The sequence below is a fragment of the Bos mutus genome, chromosome 11 (genome assembly GCF_027580195.1).
Source record: "Bos mutus isolate GX-2022 chromosome 11, NWIPB_WYAK_1.1, whole genome shotgun sequence".
In the NCBI taxonomy this organism is placed as follows: Eukaryota; Metazoa; Chordata; class Mammalia; order Artiodactyla; family Bovidae; genus Bos; species Bos mutus.
Genome location: NC_091627.1, coordinates 77759636 through 77783970, shown reverse-complemented (window position 1 = coordinate 77783970; position 24335 = coordinate 77759636). Strand labels below are relative to the sequence as shown.

The following is a 24335-nucleotide window of genomic DNA, read 5'->3' as shown; positions in this document are numbered from 1 at the left end:
TAAGGTGGATGGGATGCAGGGGAGGGCTGGACTGGGAGTGTGGGACTAGCAGATGCAAACTATTATATATAGCATGGTTAAACAGCAAGGTCCTATGGTATAGCATAGGTAACTATATTCAATATTCTGTAATAAACCATAATGGAAAAGAAACAAAAAAAGACTCTCTGGGATGCTTAATGAGCCCAGGCAAATGATATAGGAAATTTTTAAAATGACATATGAAAAAATAAGACTAGCAATAAAGAGGCAGAAAATATTAAAAAGAACCTAACAGAAAATTTGAAGCTAAAGAATATAATAGCTGAATTGAAAAATTCACTAGAGGTGTTCAACAACAGACTTGATTATGGAGAAGAAATAATCAGCAAACTCAAAGATAGGCCATTTGAAAGTATCCATTATTGGAGAAGCAAAATTTTTTTTAAGTGCAGAAAGTCTAGGGACATATGGAACACCATCAAATGGATTAATATATGCACTATGGAAGTCCCAGAAGGTGAGGAGAAAGAAAGAAAGGAGCAGAAAGCTTATTTGAAGAAATAATGACTCCAAACTCCTCAAATCTGAGGAAGGCAATGGACATCCAGATTCACAAGCAAAACTGAAAAACCAACCAAATCATGTCTCTAAAACAAATCGGTGAAACATGGGGACAGCAGGAGAGGGACAAAAAATGCTGGAAGACAGAAAACAATGAACAAACCGGCAATAGCACATCTTTCTTTTACAAGTAATTATTTAAAATGTAAATGGATTAAACTCCATAATCAAAAGCTATAGAGTGGCTAAATGAAATTAAAAACAAAACAAGATCCAATCCTACGCTGTCTCCAAGAGACTCACTTTAAGAACACACATAGGCCGTGAAACACATATTCTTTTTACTTTCAAGTGAAAAGACAGAAAAAGACAGTCTGTGCAAATGGTAACCAAAAGAGAGCAGGAATGGCTGTACTTAAGTTATATAAAATATACTTCATGTAAAAAACTGTCCTAAGAGTAAAAGAAAGACATTTTATAAAAATAAAGGTCAATTCAACAAGAAGATATAATAACTATAAATAGATACATACCCAGCATCAGACTACTATGAAGTAAACATTGACAGGACTGAAGAGTAATAGACAGGAACACAATAACAGTAAGAGTTCAACATCCAGAGAGAAGATCAATAAGGAAACAGAGGACTGTAACAATGATATAGATCAAACAGACCTAACAGACATAGCAAAATATTCCATGAACAGCGGCAAAATACACATTTTTCTCAAGTACAATTTTAACATTCTCCAGCATAGATTACATGTTAGGTCACAAACCAAGTCTTAACAAACTGAAAAAGACTGAAATCATACCAAGCATCTTTTCTGACCACAATGCAATGAAACTAGAAATCAGTAGCAGAAGGAAAAATGGAAATTTCACAAGTATGTGGAAATTAAAATGCTCTTGAACAACCAGTAGCTCAAAGAAGACATCAAAAGGGAAATTAAAAAATATCTTGAGACAAACAAAAATGAAATACAACATACCAAAACTTGGGATGTAGCAAAAGCAGTGTTGAGAAAGAAGTTTATAGTGTTAAAAGCCTACAAGTAAAAAGAAGAAAGGACTGCCCTAGTGGTCCAATGATTAAGAAACTGCCTGTCAATGCAGGAGACACAGATTTATCCCTGGTTCAGGAAGATTCCACATGCCTCATGATGACTTAAGCCGGTGCATGACAACTACTGAAGTCTGCACTCTCTAGAGCCTGTGCTCCACGGACCAGAGAAGCCAACACAATGAGAAGCCCGCACACGGCAACCAGAGGAAGCCTGCTCACAGCAACAAAGACCCAGCACAGCCAAAAATACATATTTTTTTAAAAAAAGAAGAAAATTTTCAAATAAGCAGCCTAATTTTATACCTTTAAGGAACTAGGAAAACAAAAACTAAGCCCAAAATTAGCAGAAGGAAATAATAAAAATTAGGGCAAAAATAAATGAAACAGAAAAATGGAGGGGGGGAATCAATAAAACTAAGAGCTTTTGAAATGATAAAACTGACAACCTTTAATTAGACTAAGAAAAAAACAGAAGACTCAAATAAAATAAAAAATGAAAGAGGAGACATTACTAACAGTGCCACAGAAATAAAAAGGATTATAAGAGATTACTATGAACAGCCATATGCCAACAAATTGGAAAACCTAAAAGAAATGGATAAATTCCAAGATACATACAACCTACCGAGACTAAATATAAATAGAAAATCTGAACATAGCTATAACAAGTAAGGAGATTGAATCAGTAATCAAAACCTCCCAGTGAAAAAATCCCAGGACCAGGTAACTTCAAAGGAGAACCCTACCAAAAAAAAAAAAAAAAATTAAAAATCAATGTCAACTCCTTGCAAACTCTTCCGAAAAATGGAAGAGGAGGGAGCACCTCCAAATTCACTTTAAGAGGTCAGCATTTTTTCTTGGGCTCCAAAATCACTGCAGACAGTGACTGCAACCATGAAATTTAAAGATGCTTGCTCCTTGGAAGAAAAGCTATGACAAACCTAGGCAGTATATTAAAAAGCACTTTGCCAACAAAGGTCCATATAGTCAAAGCTATGGTTTTTCCAGTAGTCATGTATGGATGTGAGAGCTGGACCATAAAGAAAGCTGAGCACCAAAGAATTGATGCTTCTGAACTGTGGTGTTGGAGAAGACTCTTGAGAGTCCCTTGGACCGCAAAGAGATCAAACCAGTCAATCCTAAAGGAAATCAACCATGAATATTCATTGGAAGGACTGATACTGAAGCTGAAGCTCCAATATTTTGGCCACCTGATGAGAAGAACTAACTCACTGAAAAATACCCTGAAGGTGGGAAAGATTGAAGGCAGGAGGAGAAGGGGATGACAGAGGATGAGATGGTTGGATGGCATCCTTGACTCAAGGAACATGAGTTTGAGCAAGCTTGGGGAGATGGTGAAGGACAGAGAAGCCTGGTGTGCTGCAGTCCATGGGGTCACAAATTGTTGGACATGACTGAGCACCTGAACGACAATAATTACCCTGATAACAAAGCCAAAGACACTAAAGAAAACTGCAGCCCAATATCCTTGATGAACACAGATGTAAAAATCCTCAACAAAATATTAGCAAACTAAATTCAAGAGCATGTTAGAAGAATTATACACCATGACCAAGAGGGATTTATCCCTAGAATGCAAGGATGGTTCAACATATAAAAATCAATGATCATACAAATGATCATTCAACATGCAAAAATCAATCAGTGCAATATACCACATTAATAGAATGAAAGATAAAATCACATGATCATTTCAGATGAAGAAAAGGCATTTGAGAAAGTTAGACACCCTTTCATGATAAAAAAACAACCAACAAAGTAGGAATAGAATGAAATTACCTCAATATAATGCAGGTCATATATGAAAAGTGCACAGCTAACATCATCCACCTGGCTTCCCAGGTGGCGCTAGAGGTAAAGAACCTGCCTGTAATGCAGGAGACATAAGGACATGAGTTCAATCCCTGGGTCGGGAAAATCCCCTGGAGAAGGAAATGGCAACCCACTCCAATATTCTTGCCTGGAGAAACCCATGGACAGAGAAGCCTGGAGGGCTATGGTTCATGGAGTCGCAAAGAGTCGGACACGACTGAATCGACTTAGCACACAGCATCATTCATACTCAACAGTAAAAAAATGAAAGCTGTTTTTCTAACATCAGGAATAAGGCAAGGATGCCCACTCTTGCCACTTTTATTCAACATAGAATTGGAAGTCCTAGTCACAGCAATTAGACAAGAGAAAGACATCAAAATTGGAAACATACAAGATCAACATACAAAAATCAATTATTTCTGTAATATTAAAATGAATAATCTAAAAAGAAAATTAAGAAAACAATTCCAATTATAATATCATCAAAAAGAACAAAATACTGTGACTAAATTTAACCAAGGAAGCTAAATACTTGAACACTAAAAACTACAAATTACTGTTGGAAGAATTTAATGACACAAATAAATGGAAAGATAACCTATGTTCATTAGAAGACTTAATACTGTTCATACTACTCAAATCGATCTACAAATTCAATACAATCTCTATCAAATGCCCAATGGCATTTTTTTTAAGAAATAGAAAAAACAACCCTAAAATTAAAATGAAACCACAAGGAATCCTTCACAGCAAAACAGTCTTGAAAGAGAACAAAGCTGGAGGCGTCACACTCCTAACTTCAAAACATATTACAAACCTATAGTAATTGAAACAGTATAGTACTGGTAGAGAGACCAATATAACAGGATACAGATCCTAGAAATAAACCCACACAAACACAATAAAATGATCTTCAACAAGGGTGCCATGAATACGCAATGGGGAAAGGACAATCTCTTTAACAAATGGTACTGCTGCTACTGCTGAGTCATGTCAGTCGTGTCTGACTCTGTGGGACCCCATAGATGGCAGCCCACCAGGCTCCTCCGTCCCTGGGATTCTCCAGGCAAGAACACTGGAGTGGGTTGCCATTTCCTTCTCCAATGCATGAAAGTGGAAAGTGAAAGGGAAGTCGCTCAGTCGTGTCCGACTCTTAGCGACCCCATAGACTATAGCCTACCAGGCTCCTCCGTCCATGGGAGTTTCCAGGCAAGAGTACTGGAGTGGGTCGCCAGTGCCTTCTCTGAACAAATGGTACCAGGAAAACTAAATATCCTCAGGCAAAAGAATTAAATTGGACCCTTATCTTACACAGAAATCAACTCAAAATGGATTAAAGAATCCCATATAATCCAACAATTTCACCTCTGGAGATTTACCCAAAAGAATTGAAAACAGGATCTCAAAAGAGATATTTGCATTCTCATGTTCACTGAAGATTTACTCACAATAACCAAGAGGTAGAAGCAACTTAAATGTCTATTTATGATTGAATGGATAAAGGAAATGTTGTATATACATTCAATGAAATATAATTTTGCCTTAATATGACAAGGAAATTCTGTCATATGCTATATCATAGATGAACCTTGAGGACATTATTATGCAATGTGAAACAAGTCAGTCACAGGAAAAATACTACATGATTACACTTAAATGAGGCATCTTAAGAATCAAATTCATAGAAGCAGAAAGTATAATGATGGTTTCCAGGGGCTAAATGGTGGGGAATTAGGAAGTTGCTGTTTAATGGGTATAGAGTTTCAATCATGCAAGATGAAAAGTCCTAGAAATTGGCTATACAACAATGCATATATAGCTAGTACTGTACACTTAAATTTTTTGTTAAGAGGGTAGACTGTATGTTACCTGTTTTTTTTAATTGGAAAAAAAAAAAAAATGCTGTCCCCGAAAGATGTACCACTCACCAAAGCTTGTCGGAAAAACATACCCATGTTTGTGACAAAGACCAAGACTTTGGGTTCAACTTTGCAAACTGTCATCGGAAGTTAAAAAGAAAATAATTTAGCCCATCCATTCTCCATTATTTTAGCATGTAATTTTTCTTAAACTGCGCTTTTGTAAGTAAACAGCAAAACATTCTCTGTTCCTAAATAAGACAAGTCCATTAAATTTTTTTTTAAGGCTCTCTGGATAACCCTGCTGATCACCAGCTTTGAGAGCCACTGTAAATGAAAGACAGAGAGTGGGAGATGCAGGAAGTTGCAGGTTAAGTGTATAGAGGAAAAAAATGTACCAGACAAATCCTTACCAGCCCCCCTGCCAAGGGCCAGCCTTTGCTCTGGTGCCGGAGTCTGCAGGCGGAATGCGGAACTTGGAACACCTACTGGAACCTGGCACTGTTGCTTCCTTCTTTCTGCAGACGACCCTCTCAGTCTGACCTGGCAGCTCAAATTGAAAGAGCCAGGCTGTCACTGGGGAAGGCGAGCCAAGCCCGCCAAAAGGAGGCCAAGAGGAATTTCCTTGGCACACAGGCCTGGGCTGGGGGATGTGCTTGCACACCCAGAATCTCAATTAAGTTGGCACACGGTGGGCTTCAACTCTTGGGTGGGCCCACCTTAACCAAACCATCAGAGACAGATGCGTGTGTGAACCCAGGCAGCCAGTTTCTTAATTTACTAATGAAAGATACAGCCGTCAAGCTGGCAGGTCATGGCCCTCTTTCTCTGTATGTGAGTCACATGGGAAGCCAAATGCAAAAGTTGTCTAGTGAGAAACCAGGGCAAACAAAATGTGCCAGATGGTCTCTAAGAATGGCACGCTGGCCACAGGTGCTGGCATGCTCTGGTCCATAAGCGAGGACATCCTCTCCAAGTCCAGACAGGGCTCAAAGGGGGCATCACTGGCTTCCACAGTGTAAGTAATCTTCTGGAGTAAGATTGCTGGAATTGAGATCCTAGTTCAGCACTTAACATTTGTATGACTTTGGGGAATCAGCTCATGCCTTGAAGGCTCAGTTTCCTCATCTGTACAGTGGAAATAATAATAGCATGCACATCATAGGATTATTGTGAGGCTTAAATGAAAGAAGTGAGTGTTTAGCATAATGCTAAGCACACAGTTAATCGTCATGCTTGGCAGTTCCCGTCATCATCAGCGTCACTACTAGACTGCTACTGCTTTATACCTAGCTCTTCTCCTCTGCTTTAAGCCTCATCATCGTCCCTCTGTATATGTACAGAGACTGCTTTGATTTCCATTCTCAAAAGTAAGTAGAAACACGTCCTAGTCTTGCTTCCTTGTATTCAACTTAGTAACCCTGCAAGAAGCTTGAGAACCTCCCAGCGCTTCACGGCATATTCACCCGTGATCTCAGGTGGCCAGCCATATCCTTGGTGATGGGAGGTGAAGTCCTGGAATTTCAGGGCTCTTGGGCTGTGGGGGTGAGGTGGAGTCATCTCACAGCCTGTAACAGTCCCTGAAACTGCAGTCCTGAGTTCTCATACCTCCTCTGGGACTCCCATTTCTAATCAGTCTCTCGGTGCTGGGACTTGAAAGCAGCTGCACGGTGGGGCAGGGCTAGAAGTCAGGGATTGAGCAAGTGTCTCCGCAGGAAAGCAGCTGCCCGTATAATGCATCTGGCTGATGTAACTTCCAGTCTGTCTGGGATGGGGATTATGAACTCACATGAGCCTGTGGCTCAAAGAAAACAATGAAAAGGAGCTAAGAAATATGAAACATACGTGTCTGCTCTTGCACAAGGGCACAGGACTCTCCCGTCCCACGAGGCAGACTTGCACTGTAAGTGGCATCTGTCCTGCCCGTACTTGGTAGGGGACAGCACCCAAAGCTCTCAAGATGGTCTTACTCCCATAAACTATTCAATACCAAGGTCTCTTCACTGCCCCCCAGACACAGCAGGCTCAGCCCTACCTAACTCACATAGCTTGTGATCACACAGTTCCCTCAGCTAAACAGCCTTCCTCTGCTTCTCTCCACTTAACTAAATCACATCTACATCTTCGGCCCAATGTGAGTCCCACTACCTCCTTGACCTCTGGACTCCTCCTCAAAATGACAGCATGGCCTATTTTCCAGATATAATTCACAGTCTTTTGATGCTCCAGTTACCTTGCTTCCTCCAGGAAATTCCTTGAGGACAAAAATCTCCTTCTCTAGCAGGGGTTGGATGCAGACTCGTTAAACATGAATTGATTGGATTAAAGGCTTGAGGCTGGGGTGGGGGGAGTACTTTTTTTTTTTATCGTGAATTGTAACACACATTCAGAAAAGTATACAGCTTAATGAATTATTATGAGGCAAACATGCAGTAACCAGCACCCAGGTCAAGCACAAGGACATTACCAGCACCCCCAGAAACCCCTCCTTATGACCTTGGGGAAGAAGACATTTCAAAGCTGATGATTTTATATTCATAGGCATAAGAGGTGTTCTTAGAGGAAGTGTGGGCTTGGAAATCTCTCTTCGCCAGTCCTCACCTACAGGAGCCTGTGTGCACCTTGGAGAATCCTCGTCACCACGAGAGGGAGGAGGGGAAGCAGGCATGCTTGGGGGCCAAATGTGTCTGTCAGCCTGGAACCCTGTCCAGACCCTGATGCTACTGTTCCTCATTCCAGCTGGGATTTGTAAGTCTGAGAGGTCACGTGTCCAGGTCTGGGCTCCCTGGTTTAAGGACAAACAGCACCAAACCGGGGCCTCCAGCCACTTAGAGATGAGAGAGTGAGCAAGGGAAGGGTGCCCGGGGCAACTTGCAGGGCCCAGGAAGTGGGTGAGGAAATTCAGAAAAATAAGGACTCCTCTGGGGGTTTAAAATACTTAATATGTGGAAAGGGGGGGTCCCCTTTTCTGTCTTTGGACAAATATTTGCTGAACATCTACTACATGCCAGGCACCATGTAGGCACTAGAGATAGAGAACAAGCAAACACCAGCCCTGCCTCCCAAGCCCACGATGTCATAGGAGGGACCGACAGGTCAACAGGAAGTCACACTACAGGTTGGCCTGTTAGCAATCAGCAGCTCCAAGACAGCTAGGTGAGGACTTCGCTGGTGGTCCACTGCCTAAGACGCCAAGCTCCCAGTGCAGGGGGCCAGGGTTCGATCCCAGATCAGGGAACTAGGTCCCATACACTGCAGTTAAAGATCCCACATGCCGCAACTAAGACCTGACATGGCCAAATAAATATATAGTAAAAAAAAGAAAAAGGCTAAGCAAATGAAGGGATCCAATGCCTAAATCCCTCCCTCCCAAGTTCACCATGGGCTCTTTTATAATGAATTGTTCTGCAACCATTAAGCTATGTAGCGGGTGGTTTGAAACACACCATTAGTGACAACAAATGCTTTAGATGCAGGTCACTTCCCTGGTAGCTCAACTGATAAAGAATCCACTTGCCACGTAAGAGACCCAGGTTCTATCCCTGGGTCGGGAAGATCCCCTGGAGAAGGAAATGGCAACCCATTCCAGTATTCTTGCCTGGAGAACTTCATGGACAGAGGAGCCTGGTGGGCTACAGTCCACGGGGTCTCAAGAGTCAGACACGACTTAGTGACTAAACCATCACCACCACTTGGAAAAGGTAGCAAGTTGGTATATTCATGAAGGAGGGTTTTCCAAATAGATAAGAATCAATCAAGTTGTTAGGGATACCTGACTCAAAGCAATGCCTTGGGGTTTCCAGAAGGACTCTGGCTCAGAAACGTGGAAGGGTACCTGAACCCAACATAGGAAGGAATAAGAGCAAGCAGAGGACACAGGCTGTGACTGCAGACTGCAGTAGAAGGAGTGGTCCTCTGGGTAAAGGGTCAACCTCGGAGGGAGAGGCACGGATGGGGATTGAAGGACAGACACTTGAGAAGCAGGAAGAGAAAGTGAGAGTCTTTTGACAGGGAGAACGCTGTGGGCAGAGGCACTGTGCTGGGAATGTGTAGGAGGTCTGAGCGCAGAGAACAGATTGGATCAGCAGCAGCAAACAGGCCTCCAGTGGCAGTGGGAGTGAGCGATGTCTAGAAAGTCGGAGCTCAGTTGGGGAAGATTTGAAATGTCAGACTGAGGGCTGGGACATGAGGCTAAGGAGACCCATTAAAGGTTTTGAGTAGGGATGTGACTTGGCCAAACCCGGGTTTAGAAAGATTAGCCTGGTGGTGGTGAAAGCTGGAGAGTCTGGCTTTAAGTAAATGCCAGGTCAAGACTGCATGGATGCTTGGACAAGAACATGAGAACAGAGGTGGAAGGAGATGTGGTACCAGAGCTGGCAGGTTTGAAGACTCAGGGTCTGGCCCTGGCAGCACCTGCCGAAGCTCCACCCACAGGATTGAGCTGCTCAGCTCAGTGTGAAGATACGGGAAAGCAGGTGTGAGGCACACTGCTCCTTCCAGAGCCAGCTGGGGATAGAGAAAGCAACAGCCAGAGAGTTCATTTGGTGAGGAATTAAAAGACCCGTCCCCCCAGAGAGGAAATCAGAAGTGTCCACAAAGCTTTATCTCTGCTTCAGTTGCTGATAACTAAGGGGACACATACAGTTTTAATCTAAGAACTCCATCCCAGTGGCAAAGCAGGCTGTGATTGGGACTGGAGAAAGCTAATGCCCACAAGAGGCAGGCAGGTAATATAAAGTAGAGAATCAGGTAGGGTCAGAGACATTTCTTCCCCAAATAATGTACATTAAGAATTTACAACTTAGTTTCTCCTTTTCACACATCTGCAGGAAGGTTACTTCAAAGGAGTCCAGTTCTCCCAGAGAGCAATGTGCTACAAGTTGCATGGCTAAAGGTTTGCAGTGGTGGCTCCCCACACCTCCAAAACAAAACCCCTCCGTTTCATCGCTGCCTAAAGGGCTCAGCCTTCTGAGTCTCCTGGAAATGGGGACGTGGGGGCACAAGTTCTCATATTTTAGGGAAGCTGGAAATCCCATTTGAAAAGTAAAATCCTTTTATCTTTTTTTTTTGTCTTATTGTGGTAAAATACACGTAACAAATTTTTGTCATTTTAACCACTAAGTAATGTTCTGCTGCTGCTGCTAAGTCGCTTCAGTCATGTCCGACTCTGTGCGACCCCATAGACGGCAGCCCACCAGGCTCCCCCGTCCCTGGGATTCTCCAGGCAAGAACACTGGAGTGGGTTGCCATTTCCTTCTCCAATGCATGAAAGTGAAAAGTGAAAGTGAAGTTGCTCAGTCGTATCCGACTCTTAGCGACCCCATGGACTGCAGCCTACCAGGCTCCTCCATCCATGGGATTTTCCAGGCAAGAGTACTGGAGTGGGGTGCCATTGCCTTCTCCGAAGTAATGTTCAGTGGCATTAAATACATTCACATTGTCGTGTGACAGACATCACCAATCATCTCTAGAATGCTGTACCCATCAAACACTAACTCCTCATTCCGTCTTCCCGCATTTTCTGGCAACCACCACACTACTTTGGGTTTCTATGCATTTGACCACCCTCAGTTCAGTTCAGTTCAGTCGCTTAGGGATGTCTGACTCTTAGCAACCCCATGGACTGCAGCACGCCAGGCTTCCCAGTCCATCACCAACTCCTGGAGCATGCTCAAACTCACATCCATCGAGTTGGTTATGCCATCCAACCATCTCATCCTCTGTCATCCCCTTCTCCTCCTGCCTTCAATATTTCCCAGCATCAGGATCTTTTCCAAGGAGTCAGTTCTTCACATCAGGTGGCCAAAGTATTGGAGTTTCAGCTTCAGCATCAGTCGTTCCAATGAATATTCAGGACTGATTTCCTTTAAGAATGACTGGTTTGATCTCCTTGCAGTCCAAAGGACTCTCAAGAGTCTTCTCCAACATCACAGTTCAAAAGCATCAGTTCTTTGATGCTCATTTTTCTAGAGCTGACCACTCTTGAAACCTCTTGGGAGTGGAATCATTTGTCCTTTGTGACTGACTTATTTCACGTAGCAAAATGTATTCAAGGTTTATCCATGTTGTAGCACTTGTCAGAATTTCCTTCCTTTATAAGGCTGAATAACATTCCATTGTATGTACCTATCACATTTTGCTCAGTCGTCAGTGGCATTTGGGTTGCTTCTACCTTTTTGCTATTATGAATAACATTCCTCTGAGTGTGGGTGTACAAATATCTGTTCCAGTCGTTGCCTTCAATTATTATAGGTATTTACCTAGAAAGGGAATTGCTGGATCACATGGCAATGCTCTACTTTTTGGAGGAAACTGTGCCATTTTCCACAGTGGCTCCACCATTTTATATTCCCACCAGCAATGCAACAAGGGTTTCAATTTCCCCATGTCTTCACCAATATTTGTTATTTTCTGTGTTTTTGATAAAAGCCTTCCTAATGGGTGTGAGGTGGTACTCATTATAGTTTTGATTTGCATTTTCCTAATGATTAGTGATGTTGAACATCTTTTCATGTGCTTATTGGGCATTTGTGTATTTTCTTTGGAGAAATGTCTATTCAGGCCCATTTTAAAAACCAGGTTGCTTTTGTCGTTTAGTTGTAGGAGTTCTCATCACTTTGTGGTCCTGAGCACTCCAGCTGCCAGCCAGGTAGCCAGCCAGCCAGCAAACAAAGCTTCTAGATAGGGTTTTTCAAAGTGTGGGCTGTAAAACCAAAAGGAATAGAAAATCCAAAATTCATTACAGGTAGTGAGCTTAAGTGCTGTTTGTCAAATTTTTGTCATATATATGATGCATACGTACATACGTATTCTGGTGCACAATGAAAATGTATTTGTTAACTGTGATTTAACATACAAAACAGAAGAATTGATACTTTTGAACTGTGGTGCTGGAGAAGACTCTTGAGAGTCCCTTGGACTGCAAGGAGATCCAACCAGTCCATCCCAAAAGAGACCAGTCCTGGGTGTTCATTGGAAGGACTGATGCTGAGGCTGAAACTCCAATACTTTGGCCACCTCATGAGAAGAGTTGACTCATTGGAAAAGACCCTGATGTTCAGAGGGATTGGGGGCAGGAGGAAAAGGGGACGACAGAGGATGAGATGGCTGGATGGCATCACCAACTAGATCCACATGAGTTTGGGTGAACTCCGGGAGTTGGTGATGGACAGGGAGGCCTGGCATGCCGAAATTCATGGGGTTGCAAAGAGTCGGACATGACTGAGCGACTGAACTGAATATACAAAACATTTGAACAACAGTGACCTCCGGACTTTCCTGATGGTCTAGTGGTTAAAACTCTGTGCTCCCAATGCAGGGGACTTGGGTTTGATTCCTGGTCAGGGAACTAGATCCCACATACTGCAACTAAGACCCAGTGCAGCCCAATAAATAGTACTTTTAAAAACAAAGCGACAACGAAAAACTCTGACCTCAAGTTAACTGAATCCAACCTCCTTAGAAGGCACCCAGTGTTACTCAAGCAGACCCTGGAAATTCTCCCTCAATCGATCTATGGAAGTATTCATCCCCAAAACACATCTCTTCTAGGTGGGGATGGGGGTGGATGGAAGTGGTCTGAGATTCTGGCTACATGACGTATGAGGAGCATGGTCACTCAGACATATCCAGCTTTTTGTGAGCCCACGTACTGTAGCCTGCCAGGCTCCTCTGTCCATTGAATTTTCAGGCAAGAATGCTGGAGTGGGTTGCCATTTCTTCCACCAGGGAATCTTTCCGACTCAGGGGTTGAACCTGCATCTCCTGTGTCTTCCTGCATTGGCAGGCAGAGTCTTTATCTTTATGAGCCACCTGGGAAGCATGAGCAACTTACATGGCTAATATCTACTGAGCATGCCCTCAGGGGCTGGGCGGTCACAGGACATCATGGGATGGTAGCTGAGGGTAGGAACCAGGCTGCCCCTGAAGTAAGAGGCCTCTCTCTGCCCTGGATGCCCCCATGGGCCATAACTGGTGTCATGAGAAGTGCAATGGATGGAGCATCAGAGGTAAAGGGTTCAATCCTGATGTCACTCACAGGCTGGATGATCTGGATAAGGGCTCACAATCTGTTCCAACTCCCTCTGGATAAAGACACAAAGCCTCATCTGTTTACAGAGAGGGTGTTACTGAGGAATTCTGTGAAAGCCAAATGCTGTGTTAAATGCTAGGTGAACCACAGGTGTCCTCATTCACAAAACACCACCCCAATCATCCTGCCCTTCCCAGAACCTCAAGCTGCCTTGAGGTAGGAGCAGGCCAGTAGTCATACCCCTCGAAAGCCCCCAGGCAAGTGGAGGGTGGGCTTGAGGTCATCCAGGAGCCCCAGGACACAAGCTTTTCTAAGGGAGCTGGCTGCCCAAGTCTCCAGCTGGTGGGCCACGGTCAGGGCTGGCCTAGAAAGAGCAGATGCTCTGCTTGTTCAATGTTTGCTACCTGTTCCCAGTTCAGGGGATGCATTCAGATGCCAAATGCTTCTCTGCTGCTGCTGCTGCTAAGTCGCTTCAGTCGTGTCCGACTCTGTGCGACCCCATAGACGGCAGCCCACCAGGCTCCCCGTCCCTGGGATTCTCCAGGCAAGAACACTGGAGTGGGTTGCCATTTCCTTCTCCAATTCATGAAAGTGAAAAGTGAAAGTGAAGTTGCTCAGTCGTGTCCAACTCTAGCGACCCCATGGACTGCAGCCCACCAGGCTCCTCCGTCCATGGGATTTTCCAGGCAAAAGTACTGGAGTGGGTTGCCATTGCCTTCTCCAAATGCTCCTCTAGTATTGACTTAATGTTTGCTGCTATAGGCCCTGACTGGCTTCACCTCTGCTAAGAGACACAGCTCAAGCCCAGAAGCAGGGTAGCTACTGGCTTGCAAGGAAGAGAGTGTATCCACTCAACTGTGTCCCTCACGGTGCACAGGGGCTTCCATATGACATAGTTGGGAAAAGCTCTTTCTGACCCCCTCTGTGCTCATCTTAACACTTTGCCCAGAGATCAAACCAGTCAATCCTACAGGGAATCAATCCTGAATATTCACTGGAAGGACTGATGCTGATGCTGAAGCTGAAGCTCCAAGCCAGCTGATGCAAAGAGCTGACTCACTGGAAAAGAGCCTAATGCTAGGAAAGATTGAGGGCAGGAGGAGAAGGAGGCAACAGAGGATGAGACGGTTGGATGGCATCAGTGACTCCATGAACATGAATTTAACCAAACTCTAGGAGATAGTGAAGGACAGGAAAGCCTGGTGTGCTGCAGTCCATGTGGTTGCAAAGTATCAGACACAACTTAGTAACTGAACAACAACAGAGTCCAGTACATAGCATTTAAGCATTATCTGTTGGACTCATAGATAAACGGATGGATAGTGAGGAAAGAGTCTTCTGTATAGACTGTCACAATCCTAGGGATCTGCAACTCTTTTTCAGATGGAGGAGAGAGGAATGTGAAGAGGTGCTGCAGTGGTTGCCCCAGGGAGACACCTCCTCCTGTTCCACCCACAAACTTGGAAAATAGAGCTCAATAAGAATTTAACTCCCTGTGGCGTTTCACTCTGTGCCTGCACATGAGTGGAAACAGTGACAGATTTTATTTTCCTGGGCTCCAAACTCACTGCAGACACATGACTGCAGCCATGAAATTAAAAGACGCTTGCTCCTTGGAAGGAAAGTGATGACAAACCTAGATAGTGTACTAAAAAGCAGAGATATCACTCGGCTGACAAAGGCCCATATAGTCAAAGCTATACTATTTCCAGTAGTTATGTGAGAGTTAGACCATAAAGAAGGCTGATTGCCGAAGAATTGACAGTTTCAAACTGTGGTGCTGGAGAAGACTCTTGAGAGTCCTCTGGACAACAGGAGATCAAACCAGTCAATCCTAAAGGAAACCAACCCTGAATATTCATTGGAAGGACTGATGCTGAAGCTGAAGCTCCAATACTTTGGCCATCTGACGCAAACAGCTGACTTGTTGGAAAAAGACCCTGATGCTGGGAAAGATTGACAGGAGGAGAAGGGAGCAACAGAGGACGAAATCATAGGATGGTATCACCGACTCAATGGACAAGAGTTTGGGCACACTCTGGGAGACAGTGAAGGACAGGGAAGCCTGGCATGCTGCAGTTCATGTGTTTGCAGAGTCGGACACCACTTAACAACTGAACAATGAGCAACTTAGCATAAGCAACGGACTCAAGAGAATACTCCCTCCTCTCTGGTACTCAGTCTTGAAAAGTCTCCTCAACTCAGCAAGACCACTAAGGTCAACTTTGGTTCAATTGTGCACTGCGATTCAGAAAGTACTTCCAGCAGAAAGAGTAATAGAGTTTGCCTCATTTGTTCCTGTCTTTCAGAAATCACAGTCCTGAACTACATTCAATATCTGAAAACAGGGATTTAGGTATGGTAGAAGTTGGAATCTCTGCTCGCACTGCATGAGGCACATTGAATACAGCGATCCAGTCCTCCAATGTCTTCTCAGGAGGCTGGAGTTGTGAGGAACAGAAGCTGGAAGTGGTTAACAGAACAGAAAAGGAAATTCTAAGGATTATGCGTGGCTCACAGGATAGTGGCAGGCTAGAGAAGCTGCTCAGGACTGTCTTTACAGGAACCACGCCCAACATACGCCTCAGGACCTGCTCTGATGAGAAAACCACTTCTGGTATTGTTGCTGCCAACAAATTCTAGACACTCAGTGTATACAGTGGTCACTTCTGCACCAGGAACTCAGTTACACCACAACCAGCACCACCACCCACCCTATGTGCCACTTCCTGTATTCAGCACTGAGTTGTGGGCCAAGCACCAAAGCTTCGAGAGTGCGCTCTGTATTTAACTGTAGTCACTCCAGCTCTTGAGTCCGACAAGGAAAGCAAGAGTCTGTAACAGCTTCCACAAGAGTGATCTTTTTCTTCCCACCAAGACTTACAAAGTGGAAGATTCCCCAAATTCAAAATGCGCATATAACACTCAGTGACCACAGGATCCACTATGGAAAAATAATCATCAACAAATCTTGGATGGTTTTCTGGCACTGTTAGAACTGAAGCCTGGAATAAAATCATTAATTTCATTTCTGGAAGATGGATCTATGATCTGGCCTCCTTTGAACCTTACAGGAGGTGGCCACTCCCAGATCATAGAAGTATTCTGTACCAGCAGCCTCTAAGAAGTGTCCTTTTCTATGATTCAGCAATAGTGGCAATGCCATCTGTTATAATGACTGGTCTCCTGACCTAGGCTGCAGCAAAAGATGGTTAGAAATGAAGATGGGAAAACATTATTAAGGGTGCTTGAGCTAAAATTCTCAGAGGCTGGGATTTACTTCTGAGTTTCTAGTATGTAACGAGCTGGAAAAAAGGAGATCTAGATGTGTTCTAGAAACATAACTAGAAATGAAATCAGTGAGCCCAATGTATTGGATTTTTTAAATCATCCTGATCATCAGAAACCACTGACCTTTAAGAAATTGCTGCAGTGTTTAAGCCATTAACATCTCAACTAAAAAATAGTGTAATACATTACATCTGACCCCTAAGAGAAAAGGATGCAGATGGGAGGTTTTAGTGGTAGGAAGAAAAGAGGAATAGGTATGGCACACAGTGTGATGCTACAAAGGTGGGCCAGGTGGAGTCTGGGAAGCAGGACAGCCCTGGGGAGTGAAGAGGCTGCAGTCTGAAGACACTGGGCAAGTATGGAGGAAAGAAGCATAATTGAAGAGCAGAGGAGGGCCTTTCTTGGTGGTCCAGTGGCTAAGACTCTGGGCCTCCAACGCAGGGGGCCCAGGTTCAATCCCTGGTCAGGGAACTAGATCCCACATACTGCCAACTAAAGATCCTGAGGGCTGCAACAAAGATCAAAGATCCAGTGTGCTGCAACTAAGACCAAGTGCAGCCAAATAAGTAAAAGGGACCAGGTAGAAGAATGATTACCATTTTACCTCCTTGCCGATAACTCTAAGAAGGAAGTTGGAAGGGGGAAAGGAGTAACTACTATCAGCCAAGAATCAGGGACTCACACCAAGCTTGGATTCATGTAGTGACAAATCAACTGACTGACATTTAAAACAAATCACAGATTTGACTTGGATCCTTCTCACCTCCCTCTTCCCTTGAAATTTGCTTTTTCTTTATTTCTAGTATAGCTTGGGGAGACCTTGAATCTTGGACTGTTGGCAACAATCCAGGGGTAATAGGTATTGTTGGTTGCCTCCCCAGCATATATTACCCCCCATGCCTACTGTCCACTGCGCAGGAAACATAGAGTTTGAGGGGGAATAAAACTCTGGCCTTGGGGTGGGCCCTGACCCGCCTAATAAGGATAGTTCCAAGCCCCTGTCCCAGCAATGGTTTCCGGGACAGCCAGTAGCCCAGGCCTAAGGCAATGAGCATCTGACATTCTGCTGGCCACCGTGATGAACTCAGCTAATCTGAAGAGAGGAAGTCCAAGAACTTTGTGTATTAAGCGAATCAAGAGAAGCTCTCTCTCCTGCTGGGCAGTGTGGTATATGGGTGGTAAGGCCTGGACCCGGTGTAACCATTTTGTTTTCAAGAGAGAAAGCAACCTAAGTAGGACGCTGACCCAGAGAGAAGAGAAAAACTGAAAGACGTGCAGGAAAAAAAATTGATTCAGGGTTTTGACCAAGCCATACTTGAAGCCTGAGCTACTTCTGGTTGTTTCAGTCAAAGAAGTCCATACATTCCCTTTGCTGTTGAAACCATTTGGGCTGACTTTCCTATTCCTTGGAACCCAAAGCATCATGACACCAAATGGTCTACTGGAATCCAGTTGTTCATTTCTGGAGTAAATGTGAGGGGACACAAACAAAATGACAGAAAGCTGAATACATTTTAGAAACTTAGTGACCTTCTGGAGTTCTACTCTCAGCTTGATTTAGGCAGTTGGTCACATGTTTAATCACCAAGAGGAGATTGGTAAATTTCGAAAAGTTAGGAAGAAACCTAAAGAAGTAAAGAGGCTAAAACAGAGAAGATTTAAAAGGGAGAGAAGGGATATGTCAATGGAATCATAACATAGACACCTCAGAGTACCCCAGCCCTTCTCTGTGTTACCAAGCCCTGTGAACTTGGTCATCTAAACTTCCTGCTTCTTCACTTTCACAGCCATGCCTGATCCAGACCTTCTTGACCTCTCTCCTCCTCACTTTCTCTGCCTTCACTCTGGTCCCTTCTAAATCCATGTTCTACACCACTCCCAGAGTGGTCATCTCAAAAGATAGCTCTAAACTTGTCATTTCCAACTGAACACTTTTAATGCCTCCTTCCTGTGGAACATGGGAAATAGTATGAGCTCAGACCAATTATTTTGAAAGCTAGCTCTGCCACTTAGCAGCTACATGACTTTGAGTAAATGTCTTAATTTCTCTGCACATCATCTATCTTGACTGCAGTGATAATACTATCATAGACAAGATTCCTTTACCAGTGACAGAAAACCAATCTACACCATCTAGGCAAAAAGGAAGGGAGGACTTATTAAGTGACCAACTGAAGCCCACTAGTATACAACAGAGTTTCAGGGATACCCAGAATCAGGAACTCTTAAATATCCTGTGTCATCCCTGCCACTTTTAGGGGGGATGGGTGGAGAGCACCTCTCTCCATTTTTGTTTCTCTGTGCATTGTTGCTTCATTTCCTTGAGTTAACTATTTTGTAAATGTCTGAAACATGAAGCAGGAATGACTCACTGCCTTTAGGCTCTTATCTTCCAGTTAGTTAGTACCAGTTTTGAATCCCAAATTCAAACTTCTCAAGAAGGGTTCTGGTCATCCCATCTGGTGTCAGGTGCCCAGGGCTAATCAATGGAGGTCAAGGACAGGATGTGTATGAAGAGGGCATCTACCATTTAACCATATGATCAGAACCTCCCTGGTGGTCCAGGGGTTAAGGTTCCATGTTCCCAGTGCAGGGAGCCTGGGTTTGATTGCATGCCACAACTAAAAGATCCTGTATGCTGCAACTAAGACCTGGAGCAGCCAAATAAATCAACAGGTAAATGGTTTTAAAAAGAAAAAGAAAATAAACCACACGATCACAGAAAGAACATGTAACACAAGCAAAGGGTGTTGTTTTGGATAGAGAAGCCAGTAGGTATTCTCTATGAATTTTATCTTGCATGGTTATTTTGGGGGTGTAATAGGATGACCTATGAAATGAGCAGCAAATACCCAGGACAGTGGCTGGGCACAGTACACAGTGACAGCACACAGCAAATCCTCCTTTCCTCCCTTCATCACTTCCTTACTGCCAGAGCCACTGTTTACCTAGCTAGTGCCTTTGTCTGGATAGCAAGGAGATCAAACCAATCGATCCTAAAGGAAATCAACCCTGAATATTCATTGGAAGGACTGATGCTGAAGCTGAAGCTCCAATACTTTGGCCACCTGATGCAAAGAAATAACTCATTGGATAAAGACCCTGAGCTGACTCACTGAAGGCAGGAGGAGAAGGGGATGACAGAGGATGAGATGGTTGGATGGCATCACTAACTCAATGGACATGAGTTTAGGCAAACTCTGGGAGACAGTGAAGGACAGGGAAGCCTGGCGTGCTGCAGTCCACAGGGTTGCAAAGAGCCTGACATGACTTAGTGAATAAACAACAATAACAAATTAAAAAGATGTCCCTCTGTGGGTGGATGCCACCCCACAGGCACAGGTCTGATAAGCAAAAGTGGCCTCTGTGATAAAAAAAAGTGCCCCTTCTTCCCGTGTACACAGCCTTAGGCTAGGGTCATGGCTTTGCAGGTATCACGTGGGCCTTTCTGGGTATCCTATTTCTCCCTTTGCCTTTGTGCAGTGCACAGACTGCCCAGCCCAGGTTGGCCCCGCATGCCCTTAACGTGGCATCCAGAGGCCCATGGCCTGGTAGCACCACACAGTTCTCAATTAAACACAAATCAGTTCTTTCACACCACTAATCCTGCATTCTGTCCACCCTACATGGCTCAGCATTCCCAAGAAGTTGCGTGCTGTTCCTTCTTTCTGTCTTTCCCAGGCATTCTTATCTTACTCCTATTAAACCCCAGGCCAATGACACCCTTCTGCACACCCAGAGCTAGGTACAAACAGCCTTCCTGCACTTCCCAAAGACTGTTCTTCATCCCCTACTACAGCACTGAACACATTATATAGTACTTATCTGTTGAGATCTGTTTCGTCCTTCTAGCTAACCTATTGGTGGGCTGACCTGGGCATCTGGGATAATACTCCCCTCTGCCTCCATATACAACTGGTGGAATCAACCCAGAGCTCGAAGTACTCCTGGCAGTCTGTTTTGGCTTTTCTATGGGCCAAAGGGATGAGGTCACCATCATCAATGAAGTCACCATTGCATGATTCATCTGACATCAGTTCCCCATTTGGAATGTCCTGATATTCCCAGAACTTCTCCCAAAGGATCCAGAACCTAGAGACCCTTCCATCTGTCAAGGTTTTGGAGCTAATCATCCAGCTCTCTGGATCCCCAGTAAATATCTGCCTTTCTGAAAAGCAGCAAAAGAACTGAGAGGCTGGAGTCTTGAATGGAGGAAGCCTCCATCCTCCCAGTCCTGGAACAGACCTCATTATCCCTCATAAAAGCCTCCCCCATGTCTCTAGCAACTGGCCCAAAGCCTTTACCAGGATCTTTCAGAGTACATTGTGAAGAGCTCTAGAGTTGTCAAAGGTGAGCCTTGATCACACCCTATGGATCACACCCTAAGCTCACATTTACAGATGAGAAACCTGAGGCCCTGAGGAGTGGCATGGTCAAGGTCACACTGCTAACTATGGTCAGTCAGTTCAGTTGCTCAGTCATGTCTGACTCATTGCAACCCCATGGACTGCAGCATGCCAGGCTTCCCTGTTCATCACCGACTCCTGGAAGCTTACTCAAACTCATGTCCATTGAGTCCAATCATCTCATCCTCTGCTGTCCCCTTCTCCTCCTGCCTTCAATCTTGCCCAGCATCAAGGTCTTTTCCAATGAGTCAGTTCTTCGCATCAGGTGGCCAAAGTATTAGAGTTTCAGCTTCAGCATCAGTCATTCCAATGAATATTCAGGATTGATTTCCTTTAGGATTGACTACTGTCAGAGCTGAAACCAAATGTCTTCTCTCGGCTGAGAGTATGCAGTAGCTCCTTAACCTGTCTCAATAGACTCCTTTCAGTATTCTAGTGGCAGCAAATGCTGCCTGAAGAAGTGGTCCTGCAGGCAAAGGAGGCAAGTCCTCCTTCCTTCCCCTCTAGAAGGAAGTGGCAGAGATTGGCCTTGAACTGAGCTCTGACTTCAAGACACTGAACTGCCTTCCTTAACAGGGCGTTCAGTACATATAAAGTGTCTTTCAGATTGACTGCATAATCTAAAGCAGCTGGCAGTGTAAATACTCACACTCAAACACGATGGAGGGGTCTGGTGAGACATCCAGTGGGACTCCACAAGGAACTTCTGACAAGCCAGGATGTCTTTCAGGACAATGGAAATCAGATTTGGGATTTGAGGGCTGAGGCCTCGGAAGCATGGCATGAGTACATAACCAACTGAGCATTTCCCACGGTGTGTTCCCAGAACCTGAATGCTGAAAAGAGGTGGAGACCTTTGGGATAACCACTTCACCTGTCTGCGTCTCAATTTGTTTACCTATAATCTGAGAGAGATCTCAGGGAGACCGTATGGTTGACCTCTGCGGTGCCTCTCAACACAGCGTTTTCTGATCCTGTGAACTGATGACAGGAAGCGATTTATCTGGCGTCAGCAAGGGGAGGGAGGGTGTGGTGTCAACGTGGAGTGTATCATCCCCGCCTCCCCTGTCCTCCAAGGCCTAAACTTAGAAGCAGCACTTTTGGCCAGTGAACAGATGGGTGTTTCCAGGCTTCGTCCAGGCGGGAGGGCAGGGGTTGTCGCCTGGCTCACTGGCCATGTCTTTGAGCTCTGGGGTGTAACACTCCTCAGGGATCCCAACCTAACACCTTCGAGGGATACTGGGACTGTAAAGGGGCCTCAGAGAATGTCGCCTCTAGGGGGAGCACAGGTACACCCGCAGCATCCAGAGTCGCCCAATCTACCTTTTCTGGCAAGGAGGGCGGGGGGTAGAGAGTGCGTCAGTGGTTCAAGATGCTGTAACTCCCTTAGTCACCAGTTTCATAGCAAATGATGTGGACAGCATGGGTTGGGTTGGTGGAGGGGAAGGAAGGGAAACCAAGCCTCAATTCAGGAGTTCCTACTTTCCAGCTCAGGAACTACCGCCACCCCTCCCCTGTCACTCCCGTGCGCCTGAAAAAAAAAAAAATTTTTTTTTTTTTCAAACTCTCTTGGCCTTTCTTCCTTCCCGATTTCTAGTTCTATTGTGCATTTAGAGGCTAATAGAATGGATCCTGCCTTCCGGGTGGAGTTTAAATATATACGAATAATTTTGCACGACTATTGCGTCATCATAAAAGTCGTCGTGGTCTCCCAAGAGGGCTCCACGTCTTCTCCCAGCTTCGGGGCCTTGGGACGCTTCTGGGCGCTGCGGGCACTTTCGCGAGGAGCCCTCGGCTCCGCCCGAGCGCGGGTTTCTCGGCCCCCCTCCCCCAGTCTCACCTTCCTCCCCGCTACGCTGCTCTTCGGCTCCTCCTCCACGCCCCCTCCCCGCAGCCCCCGCGCGGAGCCAAGCTAGGGTGAGCCGGCAGGGCAGAGAGGCGGCTGCGGGCGGGGCGCGGGGCTCTGGAGCCGGCAGGCGGGCGGGCGGGGGCGCGAGGCTGGCTGCCCGCAATCGGGGGAGGCGCCTGGGCCCGCCCTCCTCTGGGGCCCAGCGGGGAGGGGGCCCCGGCCCGGCGTGGGGCGGGGTGAGCCGCCTGGCCCCTCCCCTCCGCTGCCCTCCCCAAAGTTGCCGTCTCCCCCGGGGCCGGCCAGTCTTATGATCCAGTGGATCCTCCTGGGGAGGCTGGGCCGGGGAGAGGGCGCGGGCGCCGAACGGCGGGGGCAGCGGGCGGGCGCGGAGACCGGGGCCCGGGCGGGGATCCGGGCAGCGACCGAGGCGGCGGCAGCGCCCCGGGCCCGTCGCCCCCTCCCCTTGGGCCGGGGGAGCCGCTGCATGGGGCCGGGGGGTCGGCCCTGCTGCGCTGAGCGGCGGCGGCGGCGGACCCCAGGCGGGCTGGGGCTAAGCCCGGGGCCGGGGCGGGGGCTCCGGGGGGACCATGCCCGGAGGCCGGCCGGCCGCAGCATGGCTCACGGGCCCGGCGCGCTGATGCTCAAGTGCGTGGTGGTCGGTGACGGGGCGGTGGGCAAGACGTGCCTACTCATGAGCTATGCCAACGACGCCTTCCCGGAGGAGTACGTGCCCACCGTCTTCGACCACTACGCAGGTAAGCTTCGGAAGTGCTGACTAAGGGGCAGCTCCCCAGGCCGGGAACTTTGGAGCAACTTTGGATGAGCCCCCTCGCCGCCTCCCCTGCGCGCGCTCCCCGCCCCTCCCCCGCCGCGCCCTCCACTGGGCGCCCGGCCCCACCCCCAGGCTATCCCTCGGGCAGCCCCCTTGCCAGCTGGACCTACTCCTCTTCCCACCCCGCTCCCCAATCCTGGAGCCCAGTCCCGCGTCCCGCGTCGGGGCTCCCGGCACTTCCCAACCCCCTCGGTGCTCCGGGCCGACCTCCTTGACCTTCCTACAGTCGCCTTCCCAACAGTCAAACCCCGAGGGGGAAACGTGGCTACGGGACTCGGGAGAAGGGAGTGGGCAGCTGGGGGCCACTTCATCCCAGCCTCACCCCCACTTCACTGTGAGCCTGGGAAAAGGAGTGGCATCTCCCTGGGAGCTCCCGCCTGCGAGCGCTGGTTTGGGAGGGGAGGGTCCTGGTGGGGAACAGAATTGCCCCAGAGTCTAGGTAATTGAGCTTCTCTCCCCGCCCCCACTTCTGCCCTTGCAGTCAGCGTCACCGTGGGGGGCAAGCAGTACCTCCTGGGACTCTATGACACAGCGGGACAGGTGAGTGTCTTGGCCCTGGCCAACACCCCCCTTCCTTTCCCCAATTTAGGATGATCGCGAAGAGCCTTTAGAAACTGAGGT

At 46.3% G+C, this 24335-nt stretch overlaps 2 protein-coding genes across 5 annotated transcripts in view; one reads left to right on the top strand and one right to left on the bottom strand.

The window, feature by feature from the left end:
- ATP6V1E2 (ATPase H+ transporting V1 subunit E2) overlaps nt 1-23155 on the bottom strand; it is a 28706-nt gene extending 5551 nt beyond the window's left edge. For 2 of the 4 annotated variants that reach the window (XM_070379633.1, XM_070379636.1), the window contains exons 1-2: nt 22874-23155; nt 21932-22014 (exon numbers count right to left, since the gene is read on the bottom strand). The gene's annotated coding sequence lies outside the window, so the exon portion shown is untranslated. Of the gene's footprint in view, nt 1-21682; nt 21857-21931; nt 22015-22873 lie in introns of those variants that run through there. The other 2 variants (XM_070379635.1, XM_070379634.1) reach the window with 2 other exon arrangements.
- Nucleotides 23156-23172: 17 nt separating this feature from the next.
- The window catches only part of RHOQ (ras homolog family member Q), a 42700-nt gene continuing 41537 nt past the window's right edge, over nt 23173-24335 (top strand). The window contains exons 1-2 of the mRNA XM_005895614.3: nt 23173-23637; nt 24196-24254. Of these exons, the coding sequence (XP_005895676.3) occupies nt 23190-23637; nt 24196-24254 (507 nt within the window). The 5' untranslated portion in view covers nt 23173-23189. The remainder of the gene's footprint in view (nt 23638-24195; nt 24255-24335) is intronic.